At 39.5% G+C, this 22411-nt stretch overlaps 1 protein-coding gene and 1 long non-coding RNA gene across 6 annotated transcripts in view; one reads left to right on the plus strand and one right to left on the minus strand.

The window, feature by feature from the left end:
- Positions 1–1465, minus strand: part of LOC148151903 (uncharacterized) — a 35574-nt gene extending 34109 nt beyond the window's left edge. The window contains exon 1 of the long non-coding RNA XR_015760376.1: positions 1421–1465. This is a non-coding gene — a long non-coding RNA (uncharacterized LOC148151903). The remainder of the gene's footprint in view (positions 1–1420) is intronic.
- The window catches only part of ror2 (receptor tyrosine kinase-like orphan receptor 2), a 403971-nt gene that overhangs the window by 361907 nt on the left and 19653 nt on the right, over positions 1–22411 (plus strand). For 4 of the 5 annotated variants that reach the window (XM_043714204.2, XM_043714214.2, XM_043714195.2 and 1 more), the window contains 3 exons: positions 1786–1913; positions 4443–4757; positions 12663–12917. In XM_043714204.2, the coding sequence (XP_043570139.1) occupies positions 1786–1913; positions 4443–4757; positions 12663–12917 (698 nt within the window). The remainder of the gene's footprint in view (positions 1–1785; positions 1914–4442; positions 4758–12662; positions 12918–22411) is intronic. The other variant, XM_043714222.2, reaches the window with a different exon arrangement.

Consider the following 22411-nt stretch of genomic DNA (forward strand, 5'->3'; position numbering starts at 1 on the left):
CAGTCACATCATCCTGACTTATAATGTGTCATAGCTTCGTCATTGTTGCTGGATTGGTATATGTTAGCAAGAGTGGTATCACCACAAGGCCTACATCCTTTGAAAGGCAACAAGGAATGGGGAATTAATCATGCTTTGAGACATTGCCCATAATCTCTGAACAAATTAGAAGAAAAATTGCAAATACTAGGGTTCAGCTTTTTGCTATTGAGACAGGTAGTTCAATGACCAACTGAGTATAAATTGCTACTTTGTGCTATGTTTGCTCCAGGGAAATGAAGGAAGATGTTTGGCCTGTCACCCCAGAAGTAAAACATAAGTGACCACAAGGTGCTTATGTGGGTTGGTTAAAAGACTCACTTTTATTTTCTGGCAGTTTATCCCAGTGGTTTTGTCACATTTTAAGTCTTTACCCCTCACACCCCGTCATCCATTTGTCACTTTCTATGCCATCTTTGTGACCTCATGCTAATTTAGGAAACCTCATGTACCCAATCCTGGGGCCTCTCCGTGGCCCTTGAGAACTTCTGTTCCAGTTTATCTCCAGAACCAATGACCTCAACAGCACAATGGTTTGCATGAGACTGCTTAGAAAATAATGTCCGTTCAGAATTTTCTGCAAACTGGTCTTCCTATCAACAATAACCACTTTTCTAGACTTGACTCCTCTTAACCCTAAGCAAATAATCAATTGATATGTTGTGCAACTTACAGCATTTTCTCTTTCTATTTGTGTAGCTTAATATTGACCTTGAATCTTCCCAAAAGTTGTTCCTGATAAGTGTGAAACATTTTTCTGAGGTACTTCAAAATTAGTAATAACGGTCACAAGATTATACAATTGATACTTTTTATTTACATTTTGCTGTTCCCTTTCTACCTCAAGTACAGTTACCTCAAGGAAATGCCCAGGTTTGGAACTATTTTGAGACTTCTCATATCATCTTCTATCTGACAAATGATAATATCCTCTCATAAATGACTGATATTCAGTAAACCTCAAGGGGAGAAATCACATCCTTGACTTTGGCACACATTTGATCACTATTATACTGGTAGCTTATATGAATTTTGGCTCTCAGTAATAACATTACTAAAATTATTTTCAATTTACACTGCATATGTGCTGCACTGTTAGTTATTGACACACAGGTCTTAAACAAACAGTGCAAACTGAAAATAGGCATGCCATTTTTGTTAACTGTGGCTCACAGGAAGCCTCAGTAACATGTGGGTTTCTCTGCTTATAGCTGGCTATGCACAACCCTCACATTAAGAATTGCAACCTAGCATGGTTCTTGTATGGAGTAAAAGCAGCTTTAATTCAGCTCTCTTTTCCACCAACATGTACATTTTTCCTGAGTCCACAACTGAGAAAGCCACACCCCTGTCCTTGCTTTTGACTCCCAATGACACTGACCTGTAAATTCCTCCTCTTCCCCAAATTAAGTCATATCTTTTCTCTGGTGTAAGTCTTCGGCACTGCTACTTAGCTTGCAGCTTAAAACTTTCACAGATCGCTGCTGCTCACATTGGCTGCAGTCTTTGACTTCAGTGGCTTCAGGTAGGATTAGGAAATCTCTGCCCCAGGATTAACTGGTCAAGAGGACTGTCAGTTAACTGTTTAATCTGGCAATATGTCTCACTGGTGGGGCAGGGGTGTGTTGCTCTCAAAGATGCCCAAAACCAGATACAGTAAGACAAAAATAAATCCAGTCATTTATCTTTTTGATATCCCGAACATGGTAGGTTTTAACTGCAACAAATTCAATTATGCCTTTGCAGTGATGAAGGCAATGAAGATGGATTCTGTCAGCCATACAGAGGAATTGCATGTGCTCGATTCATTGGAAATCAAAGCATTTATGTGGATTCCCTCCAAATGCAGGGAGAAATTGAAAACCGTATTACTGGTAGGCAGAAGAGCAATAAATGTTTGTACTATTCTTACTGAAAAGGGAACAAAGTCTTTTTAAAAATTTCATTTGGTTTTGCATGACAACCTCCTCGTTGTGTCATTTGAATATGTATAGACAAATTGTTTGATTTAATATTTTAAATGTATATTTATATAATTATGCATGCCACAGAAACTGAGTTTCAACATGTTCAAAGAAAGAGTCAACATTTTTTCATGATTATTCTGCACTTTAAGCACCAAACAATTATTGGTTGTTTAAATGCATTTAAATTATGTTAGAATGTCTTGGTCATCTATTTTAAAACAAATCCAACACACCTTTATTAGTGCCAGCTCATAAAGTAAAAGTTCCTTTAATCTTTGGTTCTTTGAAGATGAGCTGCCCAATTTAAAAGTTCACACAAAACACCATCAGAATTACCCAAGTTTTGTGTTTACCTCTTATAGCTATATATGCTGTATCCTTGTGATAATATCTGTCTCTGGATTTGACTTTCTGTCTACTAAGATTTTGATCAAGAGCAGTATCTCTGTCTTTTTCAGTGTAGATTGTGCAATTTTCTGTGACTAAACTATTGATTCCTGTATTTGCAACAAACATGTTTATGTGTGCTGCATGAGGGAACCATGGGCGAGATTAAAACAAAAGCAAATTAACAGTTGCTTTTTTTTAACTTTTTAATGTCAGTCTTTAAAAAAAAGAGCATAGTGTGAAACAGGCTGCCAATCTGCTGTTGTGTGTATTGTTATTGTCAAAGTCAAATATTATTTTTGCAGTACACTGACAAGAAAAATATAATATTATGTATATGATTGTTGCATCACATTTACCATCAAAATTCTGAAAAAATATGATTCATGTTCACAAACAATAAATTGTTGGAGGAGTCCTAAAAGATCAAATTTTTGCTTTGAAGTTAATACAATTACAAGGTCCCTACTCAAGCCAGATTTTCTGACCTATAAGGAGATTTAATGTTTGCATAACCTCAGCTTTTCATTTGTTCCCATTATGTCTGAAATTGCTTTATAAAATTAATAGATAAAATGTAATTGTCTTTCTTTACTTTATTTCCTTTCTTTGTTTCAGTCTTTCATTAATTTCCATTTCTACAGTAATTTTCCTTCTCTGCCAGTATCACGTTATCCCTGCACATCCTCCCCAGTCTGTAGATCCTGAGTGAGAATTTACTAATGATACTGTAGCATCATTACAACTGCCATTACTCTCATTGCTGCTGCAATATTTGTGAAGATGCAGAACTTTATTTGTCACCATTTGAGTTGACTGAGAACCCTTAAATTAATACCAGAGAAATATATTTCAAATACATGTAGTGAGATGGGATTCCAAGTTAATTCTTAAATCGAGACATATAGCTCATTGAGAGTTTTCCTTCTAATTTCAGATTAATTTTACAAAAGCAAACTACTACAGATACTGGAAATCAGGTCATACACTGATCTAAGATGTTAACCTTATTCCCTTATTCCTCTATCCTCAAATACTTCCTGAAGTTCTAAATATTTCCAGCATTCTCAGATTACTTTTCTTCAATAAGTTTATTAAAGATGTTGTTTTCTTGATTTATTCAACTTCCCGTATTTGAAATTCACAAATGTGTAGGATTTTCAAGTTCACAGCCAGTATGAATAAAGGGGCCCTTGTATCTCGTCAAACTTCATATTTGCTTCTTGTGGTATAGAGACCCCATGTGGCAAAGTGAAGTAATTTCTGTTCAGTAGATATTTAGGTTGTTTGTGACATAAAGAATGCAGAAATTAAACTTAAATGTGTGAAATTGTAGCATTTCAGAGAACAAAAATCTAAAGTTGCTGAACATGAAGCTACTGAATCTCTTAGGTAACAGTGATTATATTGCAGTACATTTCAATAGAATTGATCTGTTTGTAATATGCACCTACCATGCAAATTTTCAACAAAGGTAGGTAAGAATTCAGAGCTAGTTTGCTGTAAAATAATTTTTATTTTACTTTCTGCCAGGATCAAAACAAAATCTGTGGTGTCAAAACAAAATGAATTGTAGCTTAAGATCATTGGTGTTAAGGTTTCTAACATTAATAAAATAGAACAATTTGGTGACCAAATAGTGATATTCAGCCAATTTTGTATTCAACTTCAAAGTCACTATTTATATTTTAACTAAGGATTCCATTGGGTGGAACACATGCTAAATTGTAATATGTAAAAATAAAATCCTGTATATGCAGGTGTGTGCTTTATGCTTTCTTTTAATATTCATTAAAGAACTCTGGGATTTAGAACTAAATTCCAAACATTTTCCACATATTTTGGTGCGTCATTAAAATTTTCAATTTGAAGGTTAACATTATACACATTCATTACTTAAAATATAAGTTGTAGCTAGAATTATTTTAATCAAATTAAGTAAGGAATGTATAAAACTGGGACAAGTGATTTATTGTAATAGTGCCTTTGATAAATATTTGTTTTATATAGTAATGATTTATAAATCAACTATTGTGCTTTTCATTTCAGCTGCATTTACTATGATTGGTACTTCCACCCATCTCTCAGATCAGTGCTCACAATTTGCCATTCCATCTTTTTGTCACTTCGTGTTCCCCCTCTGCGATGACAGTTCCCGTCATCCCAAACCACGGGAATTATGCCGAGATGAATGCGAAGTTTTGGAAAATGATCTGTGTAGAACAGAATACATTATTGCAAGATCAAACCCACTCATTCTTATGCAGCTTCAGTTGCCAAACTGTGAGGATCTGCCACTGCCGGAAAGCCCAGAGGCAGCAAGCTGCATGAGAATTGGAATTCCTGTGGATAGGATTAACAGATGTAAGTATGAAAAAGATCTGGTTCGTTTTAACTAATCCCATCAGTCATCAGTCTCCTCTTGCACTCTCATTTAAAATATCATCCTTCAGATAACTAAATGTTCAGAGCATTGGAACACTAGCTCTGAGCTACTTCAAATTACTAATTAAATATGGTAGGCAGCACTTTCAAATGTCAGGAAGCAGAGCTTTCTAGGCTTGCAAAGCAGCAAATGTTCCTGACAGCTCCACACTCAATCACCACCCCTTACTCCCCCACACATCCACACCAAGTCCATTTATGTTTCGACAATATCAACAGTCTTAGAACAGTAACGTTATACCATCTAATAACAGTGCTTTGACCTGCTTAATCAGGATGCATTTGTGTTTCTCAAAGTACATAACTTTTAATTGATATTAAATAATTAAATAGCAATAGTTAGATTAGTTAATTCAGAGACCAATTGTGTCATCTCAAATGTTGCCTCAAAAGACAGATCTTTCATGAATATAGTTGATAAAGTCATTTTGATTTTCAGATATTTTGGCTCCATGTCAAAAGACTGTTATATTTTATTTAAAATGTGATACATACATTTGACTGCAAGTTGCTGCTATAGGAAAATGGGAACAGCTGTAGTCCATTCAATCAATTGAGCCCGTTCCTTCACTCAGTTAGACAATAGCAGATCTGCAGTTTAATTCCATCTAATAGCCTTGATACCATAACATCACACCTTTAAAAAAATCTATTGTTTATTTTATATATTTTCAATAAAACTAGACTCAATAAAACTAGAGTGTGGAGCTTTTGGAGTACAGTGTTCTTGATTTCCACTATCCATTATGTGAAAACATTAATCCACACTTCCCTCTTGGAAAAATTGTGCTAATGTTTTCAAGTGTGCACCTGTGTTCTGGATTTCCCCACCAAGAGAAATAATTTCTCTTCATCTACTCTATTATCTACTTTACTATGCACCTCATTTACATCACCTAAATCTTCAACTTTCAAATTATTACAAGTGATGCCTATACCAACCTGTGATATGGATCCCCTTTTTCACTTCAGTAGCCTCCACATTTAAAAAGATCATCCCTTGCCATTTCCACCACAATGCCACTATTAAACATGTTTCCTCCTCTCCTGTCAGCATTCTAAAGGGACTGTTTCTTCTGGGATACCCTGGCCTACTCAATCACCCAACATCTTTTCCTGTCGCAACATCTAACACCTGCCTTTCACTTCTCATTGACCAAGGTCCTGAAAAGTTTCCCCAGGTAAAGCAATAATTTACTTTTTCCACTGTAGTATACTGCATTTGTTGCTTTCCTCTATATTGGTGAGACTAAACACACATTGACTTGATGCTTTGTGAAATACCTATAGTCAGGACTCGAGCATGACAGCAACCTTTTAATTGTTTTGTTATTTTGATTCACCACCTTGCTGTCACACTCACATTTGTTTCCTCAATCTGTTGCAGTGTAAGTTGGAGCAACAGCTTCTGATTCGGCACTTTACAGGCTTCTGTACAGTTCAGTTTTAGATCATAAACTTTGTCCTCCATTTCCCCTCAACAGCCAGTCTATATCATATATCTTTCACATATCTGAAAGCAAATATATATTTGCTTTCAAACAGAGCTGTACTTCATCCTGGTATTAACACTGTGAGAGATGGTAGTGTAATGGCAATGTCACTAGATCAGTAATCCAAAGTCCAGATGGATGTTTTGTTCACATGGATTCAAATCCCACCACAGCAGGAGTCTTCGAATTCACTTAATAAATCTGGAATTTAAAACTAATCTATTTTACCATAAAACTATCATCAATTGTAGAAAACAGTCCAACTGGGTCACTAATGCTATTCTGCAATCTTTACCTGATACATGTGACTTCAAACCTGCAGCAAAGTGGATGACTCTTAACTACCCTCTGGTGTGACCATAGCGGGCCACTCAGCTCAAGGGCTTTAGGAATGGGCAAAGCTGACTGGCCTGACCAGCGATGCCTACATCCCATGAAAGAAGAAAGATAAAAGAAAAAACTATGGATCAATGCTTTGCTTCTTTCTTGCAAATACTACCACTCATAGAATTCCCTACAGTGTGAATACAGGCCATTCAGCCCGTCAAATCCACACCAACCCTCTGAAAAGCATCCCATCCAGACCCATTCCCCAACCCAATCTCTGTAACCCATTACTAATCTACCTAGCCTGCACATCCCTGGATAATTTAGCATGGCCAGGGGGAGAGTTACCTGGACACTTTGTTTCAGGAGGCAGTCACATCTGGGAGATTAAGTAATTCACATCCAGTTAGTGATCAGGGACGTCAGAGTGTGACTGTAAGTGAGGCAGGTAGGGGGAACCTGAGTTCAGGAATGCAGGAGCCTCAGCCCTTGACCTTGTCCAACAGGTATGAGATTCCTGCTCCTTGTACTGATGAGGAAAAGGGCTCTGGACAGGATGAGCCAGCTGACCACGGCACCATGGTGCAGAAGGCCATTCAAGAAAGGGGAGCAAAAAGACATGTAGTTGTTATAGGGGATTCTATAATTAGGGGGACAGATAGTATCCATTGCAAGCCGGATCGGGAGTCTCGCATGGTGTGTTGCCTACCCGGTGCCAGGGTTCGGGACATCACTGACCGGCTTGAAAGAATATTGGAGCGGGAGGGGGAGGATCCAGTTGTTGTGGTCCACATTGGGACTAACAACATAGGCAAAGCTAGGGTGGAGGACCTGTTTGGGGATTATCGAGCACTAGGAAGGAAATTGAAGTACAGGTCCTCAAGGGTCATAATCTCTGGATTACTACCCGAGCCACGTGCCAATTGGCATAGGGATAAGAAAATTAGGGAAGTAAACACGTGGCTAAGGGATTGGTGTGGGAAAGAGAGATTCCACTTCATGGGGCATTGGCATCAGTTTTGGAACCGGGGGGATCTGTACCATTGGGACGGTCTCCACCTGAACCGATCAGGTACCAATGTTCTAGCGAAAAGGATAAATATGGTGGTCAGTAGGACTTTAAACTTCTGAGTTGGGGGGAAGGGAAAGTGAAAGCGACAGGGAGTATGGAGTTAAATGGAAAGATAAGCAGCAGGATAGCATATGTGCAGGCAGATTTAAACTTGAGACAGACTGGGAATGCAGCAAAAAGGAAGGATAACGTAGGACATCTTATGACTTACAATATCTCTAATGATAAGAAAGTTAACATTAAGGCACTTTACCTGAATGCTCGTAGCATTCATAACAAAGCAGACGAACTAATGGCACAGATCATCGTGAATGATTATGATGTGGTAGGCATCACAGAGACGTGGTAACATGGGGGGTCAGGACTGGCAGTTAAACATCCAAGGGTTTTCAACTTATCGAAAAGACAGGGAGGTGGGCAGAGGGGGCGGGGTTGCCTTGTTAGTTAAGAACAAAATTAAATCTATGGTGCTGAATGACATAGCGTCGGATGATGTGGAGTCTATGTGGGTGGAATTGAGGAACCACAAAGGCAAAAAACCCATAGTGGGAGTTATGTACAGACCCCCTAACAGTGGTCAGGACCAGGGGCGCAACATGTACCGGGAAATAGAGAAGGCATGTCAGAAAGGCAAGGTCACAGTGATCATGGGAGACTTCAATATGCAGGTGGACTGGGTAAATAATGTTGCCAGTGGATCCAAAGAAAGGGAATTCATGGAATGCTTACAGGATGGCTTTTTGGAACAGCTTGTCATGGAGCCCACAAGGGAGCAGGCTATTCTGGACCTAGTGCTATGTAATGAACCAGACTTTATAAAAAATCTTAAAGTAAGGGAACACTGAGGAAGCAGCGATCATAATATGGTAGAGTTCAGTCTGCAGTTTGAAAAGAGAGAAGGCAAAATCGGATGTAATGGTGTTACAGTTAAATAAAGGTAATTATGAGGGCATGAGAGAGGAACTGACGAAAATAGACTGGAAGCAGAGCCTAGCAGGGAAGACAGTAGAGCAAAAATGGCAGGAGTTTGTGGGTAAAATTGATGACACTGTATAGAGGTTCATCCCCAAGAAGAGAAAGATTATCAGGGAGGGATTAGACAGCCATGGCTGACAAAGGAAGTCAGGAAATCTATCAAAGAAAAAGAGAGAGCCTATAAAGTGGCCAAGAGCACTGGGAAATCAGAAGATTGGGAAGGCTACAAAAACAAACAGAGGATAACAAAGAGAGAAATAAGGAAGGAGAGGATCAAATATGAAGGTAGGCTAGCCAGTAATATTAGAAATGATAGTAAAAGTTTCTTTCAATACATAAGAAACAAACGACAGGCAAGAGTAGACATTGGGCCACTTCAAACTGATGCAGGAAGCCTAGTGATGGGAGATAAGGAAATAGCAGGAGAACTTAATAAGTACTTTGCGTCAGTCTTCACAGTGGAAGACATGAGTAATATCCCAGGGAGTCAGGGGGCTGAGTTGAGTATGGTTGCCATTACAAAAGAGATAGTGCTAGAAAAGCTAAAAGGTCTTAAAATTGATAAATCTCCTGGCCCTGATGGGTTACATCCTAGAGTTCTGAGGAAGGTGGCTGAGGGAATAGCGGAGGCATTGGTCGAGATCTTTCAAAAGTCACTGGAGTCAGGGAAAGTCCCGGATGATTGGAAGATCACTGTTGTAACCCCCTTGTTCAAGAATGGATCAAGGCAAAAGATGGAAAATTATAGGCCAATTAGCCTAACCTCAGTTGGTAAAATTCTAGAATCTATCATTAAGGATGAGGTTTCTAAATTCTTGGAAGAGCAGGGTCGGATTAGAACAAGTCAACATGGATTTAGTAAGGGGAGGTCGTGCCTGACAAACTTGTTGGAGTTCTTTGAAGAGGTGACAAGTAGGTTAGACCGGGGAAACCCAGTGGATGTGGTCTACCTAGACTTCCAAAAGGCCTTTGATAAGGTGCCACACGGGAGGCTGCTGAGCAAAGTGAGGGCCCATGGTGTTCGAGGTGAGCTACTGGTATGGATTGAGGATTGGCTGTCTGACAGAAGGCAGAGAGTTGGGATAAAAGGTTCTTTTTCGGAATGGCAGCCAGTGACAAGCGGTGTCCCGCAGGGTTAAGTGTTGGGGCCGCAGCTGTTCACATTATATATTAATGATCTGGATGAAGGGACTGGGGGCATTCTAGCGAAGTTTGCCGATGATACAAAGTTAGGTGGACAGGCAGGTAGTACTGAGGAAGTGGGGAGGCTGTAGAAGGATCTAGATAGTTTGGAGGAGTGGTCCAGGAAATGGCTGATGGAATTCAATGTGAGCAAATGCGAGGTCTTGCACTTTTGGAAAAAAGAATAGAAGCATGGATTACTTTCTAAACAGTGAGAAAATTCGTAAAGCCAAAGTACAGAGGGATCTCTGTAAGTAATCTAATCTAATCTAACAGTAATCTAAATCTGGGAGTGCTAGTTGAGGATTCTCTAAAGATAAACATGCAGGTTGAGTCCGTGATTAAGAAAGCGAATGCAATGTCGTCAATTATCTCAAGAGGGTTGGAATATAAAAGCACAGTTGTGCTACTGAGACTTTATAAAGCTCTGGTTAGGCCCCATTTGGAGTACTGTGTCCGGTTTTGGTCCACACACCTCAGGAAGGACATACTGGCACTGGAGCGTGTCCAGCGAAGATTCACACGGATGATCCCTGGAATGGTACGTCTAACATATGAGGAACGGCTGAGGATCCTGGGATTGTATTCATTGGAGTTTAGAAGATTAAGGGGAGATCTAATAGAAACTTACAAGATAATACATGGCTTGGAGAGGGTGGACGCTAGGAAATTGTTTCCGTTAGGCGAGGAGACTAGGACCCGTGGACACAGCCTTAGAATTAGAGGGGGTAAATTCAGAACAGAAATGCGGAGACATTTATTCAGCCAGAGAGTGGTGGGCCTGTGGAATTCATTCCCACAGAGTGCAGTGGAGGCTGGGACGCTAAATGTCTTCAAGGCAGAAATTGATAAATTCTTGATATCACAAGGAATTAAGGGTTACGGGGAGAATGCGGGTAAGTGGAGTTGAAATGCCTATCAGCCATGATTGAATGGCGGAGTGGACTCGATGGGCCGAATGGCCTTACTTCTGCTCCTATGTCTTATGGTCTTATCTAACCTGTACATTTTTGGACTGTGGAAGGGAACTGGAATACCTGGAGGAAATACATACAGACATGTGCAGAATGTGCAAACTCCACACAGACAATCACCCAAGGGTAGAATTGAACCCAAGTCCCAAGCGTTATGAGGCAGCAGTCCTAGCCATTGAACCACCCAAAAGGGCAGTGGCTCCATTGGGACTCAAACCCAGGGTTTTGTGAGTGTAAAGTAGATATGCTATTCACTACTCTATGGAACCAACAACTTATCTTGCCTCTTATGTTGTTTAATCATTTCTAAAAGCTGTCCCAAGTCTTTCCTTTTGTTCTGCCTTCCTCCCTGTGCACCCTCAACCTCTTCAACAGCATAAACCGAAGACATTTCTCAAAACATCAACCCTGCTTTTCTCATACTCACTTCCAATATGGTAAACTGCATTCATTGCTTTCTCTGCTTCTCTCATAGCAGATGCTGCTCGATTTAGAATTGTTTCAACATTTAGTTTTTGTTGTCTGTACAACTTGTCCTCATAAGGTGTGGCACTCAAATCGATCGTAGTACTCAAAATGATGTTTAACCAAAGCTTTATGTAACTGAAATGTATTTTGCACCTTTTTGTATTCTAGGACTATTGAGGTAAAGCTCACCATCAAAATTATATTTTGAATCTGTGCACTAGCTTTTGCTGGTTTCTGTACTGGAAATCCTAAATCTTTCTAAAATGATGAGAATTGAAGTAATGTTCATAAAGATCAAAGTCACTCCTCAATGCAGGTGTTATTTATTCCCACAATTTGTATTTCAGGTTATATATTTGGGAAGTGATCTAAATATTTCTTCCAAATATAAAATTGATTGAGTTTTCTAACGTATCTTACTTTTTTTGTAACAAATATATGGAAATTACATCGACGATTCCGATTATGTCCAGGCAGAAATCACCCTCACAGTTCATTGGTCTTAATACCCTGGTGAAGGTGGGAATTAGATGTTAGATGTTGCAGCAAGTATTACATGAAGTGAGATGACTCTGTAGGTGTTGTGTGAATGTAATAATTAAAGTATCTTATAGCATATCAGGAATCTAAATCTCCACTGTGGAAGGTATGTCTCCTCACACCAATTTGTTATAATTAACAGATCACAGATGACCTCCCCAGTAGCATGGATTAAATTAAATAATAGGTATATCATTTACCAGAAATCAGAGTGCTAACAAGTAGTATTAAGCCCATGAGACAGTACCACCAATATCCTGTGGGTGAAAATAGCACCTTCCAAATTAGACAGTACTTGTTTCCTTCATTTTTTAGAAATAATTATGATTTTACATTTCTAATGTTATAAGCCAGCAATCAAAGATTATTAAAGATGACACTCCTAAAGCTAGCATGCCAATTATTTATAAATTGCAATGTTTCTGTGACATTAATAGTTTTCATGAAAATGTAAGTTTATTATTGCCATTAAATTAAATATTTTAATTGATTTAAATAAATAGATGAAATCGGACAAAGAATAAATTCAAGCAAGACTGAAGATTGGGTGCGATTGAAGAATATGTAACAGAAGAATCAGCATTAATTGCATGAATAAACGTGATTACAGGGAGAAGGCAGGAAAATGGGGTTGACAAATATATTAGCCATGATTGAATGGTGGGGATCAGACTCGATGGTTGAAATGGTCAAATTCTGTTCCGATATCTTATTGTCTTATGGATAGAGGTTCTGAGCTTTCAATGCAACATAGACTTGTATGTCCTATATGCTAAGAATATCATTGTTTAAGTTGGCTATACAGATCATCAATGCTATAATGGCAGTGGAGCAGATTACAGAGGAACAGTCAGCGTGACCAAATCAGGATACAAGTGCCAGTTGTGGAATTCCCAATATCCTCACACTCATCAGTTTAGCAGTTTGGAGTATCCAGAACTTGGAGGTGGCCATGCTTACTGTCGAAATCCAGGTGGACAAATGGATGGACCATGGTGCTACACGCAGAGCGAAGCTCGTCTTGAACTCTGTGATATTCCTGCCTGCCGTAAGCTTTAACAGCTTCATTATAACATATTATACAGTGTAACACCATATGTTGGGGTTTTGATGATCTGGTATTGCGTTAAGTATGTTGCAATGTATTAGTGAATTCAGTAATTGCATGTAATTTGAACATAACAATATTGAGGCAATGTGATGGTTTTTTTCAGCATTCTACCGATCCTCCCCTTTTCAATTCGGTTTGACATCAATCTTGATCAATGAGATTAAAATAAACATGAGGAATAGTGCAGAACTGCTTCTAATTTGAAAATTATTGATAAGGGTAGTCAAGACTGCTAATAAAGGAGAGTGGAATATAGCAAATAGGTTCAATAGAAAATACAGTTGTAAGGCCTGGGCTGACAATGGGAATCTTATTCTGCACCCAGATAATGCTAATCTTGATCGAGGATTATTTGATGCCAACTCTAGATTTTTAGGCCTGTATTCACAGTTGAAGATATAAGGAAATTAATATCAGCAGAGAAAATATGATTTAAAAATTCATGTGCCCAAAGTCCAGTAAATCTGTAGAGCCTGGTGGCCTACATCATAGAATCATGGAATCCCTACAATTCAAAAAGAGGCCGTTCAGTCCATCATAGGTGTTGGAGGTAATTTCCTCGACTTCCAGGAGCAGCTGTTACTGTTTTACATGCTATTGCATTGTTTTGGAACTTTGGAGAGAAAAAAGTCTTAACAACAGGACTTTTAAAAGGGAGAGGAACAGACAAAGGCAGCATATGGTGAGGTCAGTGCAGGAGAGAGAGAGAGAAAGAAACCCACATTGCTAACTGACAGAGCAGTGAACCTGCACAGTTACTGCCTTTGCTGTTTGAATTCATGCTGGACATTGGAGTGCGTCTGGGAAAATTAACAAACAATGAAATTCACAACTAAACTTGGAGGAACCTGTTTGGGAGAGGTTACAGCACAGAAACAAATAAGTGGATATTTTAAGTGTGGCCTTTACAGTAAGTCTGCAGTAGTGAGTAAAGTAGGTTCTTTCTTCTTATATGTTTTATTGAGATATGTCTCTTGATTAAACTTAAAATATAAGCCATAAGTATTAATTTAATCTGGAACAGTGCTTTGTAGAGGAATAAGACAGTGCTATTTTCTGGGTCTGTAGATTGAAAGAAGATAAAAGAGACCAAAGAGGCAACTTTTTCACGCAGAGGGTAGTGCGTGTATGGAATGGGCTGCCAGAGATAGTGGTGGAGGCTAGAACAATTGTAACATTTAAAAGGCGTCTGGATGGATATTAATAGTAAGGGTTTGAAGGGATATGGGCCAGGTGCTGGGCAGATGGGACTAGATTGGGTTGGGATATCTGGTCAGCATAGATGAGTTGGACCAAAGAGTCTGTTTCCGTGCTGTACATCTCTATAATTCTGACTATGTCTGCACCAACACTGCAAACAGCATTCCAGCAAAATCTAGCCCGTTATCCTATCCCTGTAACCCTGTTTTACTACAGTTAACCCACATAGCCTGCACATCCCTGGACACTATGGACAGTTTAACATGGCAAACCCACTTATCCTGCACATTTTTGAACTGATGGGGGAAACCAGAACACCTGGTAGGATGTTTTATTTTGCTCGAAAACTGCATGAATCCATGTAAGATTCTGTGAATCCCTTTTTTAGAAATAGAATCAGTCTGAACATTGGGGCACAGGCAGCCTCATACCGGGCATCTCTCACATTCAATGTATTATCTGAGCTGACATGATACCTATTGTTAAAGTTCACTTAAGAATGTAACTTCAAAAAATTTCTGGGATTCACATATGAAAGAACTGAAAAGAACATGGTCATTCTCAAAGATGGGAGACTTAACAAACAATCCAGGTCTTTTTCAATAAATTATTTCAGGTGCATCACACTGTCAACTTTTGCTATAAATTTTGTGTCTTACAATCTAATACTCCACAACCACCTGATGAAAAACTATAGCAAAAGTGCAGCTTTCAGAACTCTATCTGAAAGTGCTTTACAGAAAAATAAGCAGTTTCAAGTGTGTTTACAGTTGTAATGCAAGAAATGTAGTGGTCGATTTCAGTATATTAAGTTCACACAACAGCAATGTGATAACAATCAGATAATCTGTTTTGATGATATTAATTAAGGGATAAATATTGGCATCAAGAACACCAAGGATAACTCCTTGAATTTCTTCACAATGGTTCTATGGCATATTTTATGTCCACCTGAGAATGCAGACAGGAACTTGAACCAAAATAAAGAACCAAATTTAATGGTAAATTATAGGAAGGTGCAAGAACTGTGGTGTGACAATGGGGGAGTACAATTAACTCAATTTGAACTGGGAATGATAATAGTTTAAATAACAAAGATGGGGAGAGGAGATTCCTAAAAGTGTGAGTCGATATAAAGTGTGGCGCTGGAAAAAGCACAGGTCAGGCAGCGTCCAAGGAGCAGGAGAGTTGACATTTCGGGCAGGACCCATCATCAGGACTGGGGAGGGGGTCAGAGGGGGGATGAGAAATAAATGGGGGTGCTGGGGCTAGGGAGAAGGTAGGTGGGATTCCTGAAAGTGTGCAAGGGAACATTCCTGATCAATGAGTTTTCAGTCAGTCAGTAAGGAAACAGTCTGAGGAAGAAGAGAAGCATGTTACATTGTAGAGCATTTGGAAGGCGGAGAATAGGTTTTTTTAAAAAGGTACAATTCAGCATAAAAATGCTTGACTGAAGAAAGATTCATTTCTATGCATTAAAAGCATTTGGCTCAAGTATAATGTGTGAAAAAGATTTTCCTCATGTTGCTTGTTTTGTTTTAACCAATTATTTTATTTGAGTCCTTTCCTTCTTGATCCTTTCATGTGTAGCCATCATCTGGAGGTGCCAGGGTTGGACTGAGGTGGACAAAGTTAAAAATCACACAACACCAGGTTAAAGTCCAGCGGGTTTATTTGGAACTGCTAGCTTTTGGAGCATTGCTTCTTCATCAGGTTGCTGAAGGAGTAACGCTCTGAAAGCTAGTACTTCCAAATAAACTTGCTGGACTATAACCTGGTGATGTGTGGTTTTTAACTTTCATGTGTAGGAATAATTTCTGCCTAGACTCATCATGATTTTGAATATATCCATTAGATTTCTTCTCAGTCTTCTCCAAGAAAAAGAATTCCATCTTCCATAATCCAGTTTCATAACTCAAGTTCCTTATACATGGAACTACTCTCATGCATCTTTTCTGCACTCTTTCCACTGCTTTCACATCTTTCCCAAGTATGACACCAAGAACTGGATGCAATACCCCAGATGAAACCAAAATAGTGCCCTATAGTAGTTTGACATAAGCTCCTTGCTTTATAAATAAATCCAGTTAATAAATCCTAGGTTTATGTATGCTTTATTAAACACTCTCAACATGCCCTGCCACCCTCAATGACTTATATGCATAGACACATGTGGATGAGGGTAGAGCAGTGGATGTGGTGTACATGGATTTTAGTAAGGCATTTGATAAGGTTCCCCATGGTAGGCTTATGCGGAAAATCAGGAGGCATGGGATAGTGGGAAGTTTGGCCAGTTGGATAGAGAACTGGCTAACTGGTCGAAGTCAGAGAGTGGTGGTAGATGGTAAATATTCAGCCTGGAGCCCAGTTACAAGTGGAGTTCCGCAGGGATCAGTTCTGGGTCCCCTGCTGTTTGTAATTTTTATTAATGACTTGGAAGAGGGAGTCAAAGGGTGGGTCAGTAAATTTGCAGACAATATGAAGATTGGTGGAGTTGTGGATAGTGAGGAGGGCAGTTGTCGGCTGCAAAGGGACTTAGATATGATGCAGAGCTGGGCTGAGGAGTGGCAGATGGAGTTCAACCCTGTCAAGTGTGAGGTTGTCCATTTTGGAAGGACAAATAAGAATGCGGAATACAGGGTTAACAGTAGGGTTCTTAGTAAGGTGGAGGAGCAGAGGGATCTTTGAAAGTTGCCACTCAGGTGGATAGAGCTTGTAAGAAGGCCTATGGTGTATTAGCGTTCATTAGCAGAAGGATTGAATTCAAGAGTCATGAGGTGATGTTTCAGCTGTATAGTACCTTGGTGAGGCCACATTTGGAGTACTGTGTGCAGTTCTGGTCGCCTCACTTTAGGAAAGATGTGGAAGCTTTGGAGAGGGTGCAGAGGAGATTTACCAGGATGTTGCCTGGAATGGAGAATAGGTCGTACGAGGATAGGTTGAGCGTGCTAGACCTTTTCTCATTGGAACGGCGAAGGATGAGGGGTGACTTGATAGAGGTTTATAAGATGATCAGGGGAATAGATAGAGTAGACAGTCAGACTTTTTCCCCGGGTACAACAGAGTGTTACAAGGGGACATAAATTTAAGGTGAAGGGTGGAAGGTATAGGGGGGATGTCAGGGGTAGGTTCTTTACCCAGAGAGTGGTGGGGGCATGAAATGCGCTGCCTGTGGGAATGGCAGAGTCAGAATCATTGGTGACCTTTAAGCGGCAATTGGATAGGTACATGGATAGGGGCTTAAGCTAGGACAAATGTTCGGCACAACATTGTGGGCCGAAGGGCCTGTTCTGTGCTGTATTGTTTTATGTTCTATGTACACTGTTGATACTCTGGTCCCAAGCACTCTTAAGAATTGTGCCCTTTATTTGTAGCAGAATAAAGCTCATGGAGTTTAAGTAACATGGATATGAAATTGGCTAAGGATAAGAGAGCAGAAAATATGGATATTTTTTCAGATTGAATAATCAGGTGATCTCCAGCGATCAATCATTCAGCAACAGGATTAATGCCACTTCTGATAGAAATTAGGGGAGACAATAGTGTGGTGGTAATGTCACTGGACTAGTAATCCAAAGCCCAAAGCTACAAAATCCCCACCAAAGTGCAGGTTTAATGGACCAAACAGTCTTGTTCGGTATCATTTCAGGATTTTAAAGCAAGGAAAGAAACACCTGAAATTCAATCACTGGATGGAGCTTGATTATAAGTCATTAATAATATCACACAATTTCTGTCCCATGGAAGAGAGTCCAGCCAGATAAAGGTTTCTATCCAATGTTCAAAATACAGGTAAGTAGAAGTAACAGATGAGAAGAAACAGGCTGTATCTTTCCCGGATTTGCTGTTGATCTGTTTAGTAAGCCTATCAGCAACAAACCCATGGGAAAAAAATTCTGTGACTGGAAACTAGCAATGACAAGATGTGTAAGAGTGCCTAGCATTAGACCTGAGCTGATCGACAGTTTCTTACTTGTGAAAGTCATATTTCAGAACTAAAAACTTTGCAACCAAAAACTGGAAACACGACTCAATGATTAAATCATTTCTTAGTTAATAGATTCGTCTTCAGGCAGATCAACACCACAGTCCCATCAGGTTTCAGAATCAATATACTGAATTTTGAACAGTAGGCCCAGAAGTGAAAATGGGCCAAAGAGAAGTCTACTTTCTGAAAATAGTTTGAGCTTGTCAGACCCATGCCTGTAGTGATTGGAACCAGGTGGGCCTCGTTAACTATGAGGTTCTTGGTTGGGGTTGTTAATCTGGGTCAATCAGGAAAGCCTTGGCTGACCAATATAACCAGATTAGATTCTCCTCAATAGAGGATTGACTCCAAGCTGACTGGCCCCAGCCAGGGTACTGTGCACTAATAAATAGGGGGTGACTTGGTGATGGGACAGCTGCCTCCATGCAATTATTTCAATGTCTGAATACTAGTGGGAGGCAGGACAGAAGTTTTGCCTGCTGGGGGCAAGAGAAACAGATTCTACGGGAGTAGCTACCTGCCAAGAATGTTGTTGGAAGACATGTCTGCTGGACTTTAGAATGCAGAGGGATGAAATTATGAGGCTGTTTGCTGGCATTGGGAAGGGCACAATTAGGAAGTTGATTGTATCCACTGATTTTCTCTGTAGGTAATCAGATGCATGATAAACAAATGTTAGTATTGTTGGATTATTGAGGAATCTCCTACCATAATAATGTGCAGTGTTTACAATGACAGCCTATTAAATCAGTGTTCAATATAATTACAGGAAACTAATGCATTCACATTTAAAGCTTGTTCATAAGAATACACCATTTTTGTTGTATAGGTTAATTGCCAGAAAAATATATGATTTACTTGCCCCATGTATGAGAAGAAAGTGAAATATGGCCTCTCACATGAACAGGTTGGCATCTCTGGCTTATAAAGCCCTGATTTGTGCTTGAATACCTTATTTACCACTGGAGGTCGCCATAACAGACTGGAATAAAAGGGAGAAAGATATTACAACAATTTGTACAAGACGTCTTTGTTAATGTAATACATTGGTTGCTGAAAAATGCATCATTATGCAAAAGCTTTCCAAGACTCCTAATGTCCTCCCAGTATTTCCTGCTCTGCACCTGACTCAAAACTCAGATCCAGCCCTTGCAGGCTCAATATGTGAGTCATGCCAGAAAGTTGAGATATTTGATTTTATCATAGAGTTATACAGCATGAAAACAGACCTTTCAGCCCAACCTATCCATACCAACCAGGTTTCCGAAACTGAACTAGTCCCATTTGTCTGTATTTGGCCCAAATCCCTCTAAAACTTTCCTATCCATGTACCAGTCAAAATGTCTTTTAAACCTTGTAGCTGTAATCATATAACAGTGCTGTCACTTTAAAAAGGTTATTTATCCTTGGTATTTTTGAAGAGAGGTCATAAAGGCAGAGGCACCAAAGAGTCTAGTTAAACAATGGAAGGGGAGTTGTCAGTTCTCTCAGTTCAGGTTTTTTCGAGTTTGTTTTAGCTGTAGAAATTACAAGATGTGTGAGTCCAGGGGAGTTGCAAGCTTCAGTAAAGAATTCCTCTAACTTTCTTTTGAAATCTCTCTTTGGATGTTGTTCCCTCCTGTCTGAGAAGCTTACAAAAGGTGAGCAAGGCAAAGCTGTTGGAATTGGCAGTCAAGCTGGAGGTGGCTCAGTGGTTAGCACTGCTGCCTCACAGCACCAGGGACCCAGGTTTGATTCCAGCCTCAGGTAACTGTGTGGAGTTTGCACATTCCCCCCGTTTCTGTGTGGGTTTCCTCTGGGTGCTCCGGTTTCCTCCCACAGTCCAACGATGTGCAGGTTAGGTGAATTGGCCGTTCTAAATTGCCCGTAGTGTTGGGCGCATTAGTTAGAGGGAAATGGGTCTGGGTGGATCACTCTTCGGAGGGTCGGTGTGGACTGGTTGGGCCGAAGGGCCTGTTTCCAAACTGTAGGGAATCTAATCTAATCTAGATTTGAGGTTGCTTTCTTCTGTGAGAAAAAGAGAGATAATTACATAAAAGCTCAACATTTAATTTGTTGGAAACACCATCAGAATGTTTGAAAATGGCTAGAATTCAATTGCACCCTGAACATGAAAGGGAAATGAAAAATTTAGAATTAGGGTTAAAAGCAGAGGAAAATGAGAGGAAGGCCCTAGAAGAAGGAAGGGAAAAAGAGTGAGAGGAAAGAGAAAGAGTGCTAGTGCATGGAATTCATGGTGAAATGAGAAGTTCTCCATTATGATTTGATTAGATTAGATTAGATTAGATGTAGCGTGAGGTTGGAGTGTCCAGTGAAAAGTGGAGAAGTGATTGTAGGAGTACTGGCGGAACTCTCAGCTCCAGAAATACAATTTGGCCTTGTTAACAATATGGCTGGATCACAAGTAGGAGTGATGCCTATGTTGAAAAGCCAGTGGAAAATTAGGCAACTGAGAAATTACAGCAAGTATATCCTGGATTTTTTTTTCTGTCTGTGTGATAACAAGGTCAGAAAGCCACCAGTTGAAATAGGAGGAGAAATCAAAGAATACAGATAAGGAAGTTGAATTAGAATTATCAGATGTCATGTTTGATCAAATAGTTGGGACAAAACAGGAACAAGTGGAGATCACAGTGGATATTATTAGCTCAGAGAAATTAACTGAAGATTAAACACTAAAACAGTTATATTGAAAAGCATACATAGATGAAGAATGTGAGTGTATTCCTGGATGCTGCTATCTTAAAACGTGTTAGTATTACTTCCATGATAGGTGAACCTTAGGAAATCGAAAGGAGATTGAGGGAGGTGAACTATTTGATAAGGTCTCCAGATAGAATGAAATCTCACAAAGTGTGTCATGTGAATATACTCAAAAGGTATTTTGATAGGGAAGGAAAGCAAAAGGAGAATGTGTTACTGGTAACGACACAGCGTAAAGAACCAAGTTCAGACGATTCTGAAATTGGACATTCCTCAAATTAAATTGGACAATAAGGAAGGTCTGATAAACTGCGACAAATTATTGAGTTAACTTCCAGAGGAAAATCGAAATGACCTTGAGGTCTTATCACTTATCACATGGGGAGATTCATGGTAATAAGCTGGGAAGTACTAATCTAATTATGCATGATGTAGATATTGGACATGCTGTTCCAATTAAATAACATCTTTATAGACTTAACCCTCTAAAGTTGGCACAGGTACAAAAAGAGATTGAACACACACTCTAAGACAACATAACTGAAGTGAGTTGCAGAAACTGGAGCTCACCCAAAGTAATGGTGCCAAAACCAGATGGCACCCAACACTGATGTAGGCAAAAGTGAGGCAAGTATTCCTGATGAAGGGCTTTTGCCCGAAACGTCGATTTTCCTGCTCCTCAGATGCTACCTGACCTGCTGTGCTTTTCCAGCACCACTCTGATCTAAACCCCAACAGTTATGTGTAAATTATGCAGTTACAAAGTCTGATTCATATCCAATTCCATGTTTGAAAGACTATATTGAGAAGATGCGACAAGCAACTTATATTTCTAAGTTGGATTTACTCAAAGGATCATGGTAGGCACCTTTATCAGAAACAGCAAAGACAGTTCTGGCTTTCATAACACCAAATGGACTGTGTCAATCTTAAAGTCATCCCATTTGGTATGAAAAATGTTCCAGGCACATTTTAAAGACTAACCAATAAAATAATGTCTGGTTTACCCAATTGCATGGTATACATTAATGACTTGGTGATTTTTTTTTTAGTCACACATGGAATGAACATTTGCAGCACTTATCAGAATTATTCAATTGACTTCAGATGCAAGCTTGGTGATAAACCTGGCTAATGGTGACTTCGCCAAAGCCCAAGTCACATTCCTGGCCATTCCTGGCCCCATGGAACATGAAAACAAAGGTTGTTGGGGAATTTCCCACATCATCGATGAAGAGAGCAGGACCATGATTCCTGGCATTCAGCAGGTTTAATCAGAAATTTATACTGAATTTTAGCAGTGTGATTGCTCTACTGACTGACTTATTGACAAAGTGCAGAAAATTTCATTGGATGGCAAACTGTCAGAAGGCATTTGACAGCCTGAAAACTGTGTTAAATACTGCCCCAGTGTTAGCCACACCTAATTACGCAAAGCCATTCAATGTGGCTATCAATGCAAGTAATGTGGGTGTTGGTGCTGTACTCTTACAAGAAGATGATGAGTAGATAGAAAGACCCATGGGATACTTCTCCAGGA

This window comes from Chiloscyllium plagiosum, unplaced genomic scaffold (assembly GCF_037043375.1).
Source record: "Chiloscyllium plagiosum isolate Xiang-an unplaced genomic scaffold, Cpla_swu_hap1 HiC_scaffold_2, whole genome shotgun sequence".
Classification (NCBI taxonomy): domain Eukaryota; kingdom Metazoa; phylum Chordata; class Chondrichthyes; order Orectolobiformes; family Hemiscylliidae; genus Chiloscyllium; species Chiloscyllium plagiosum.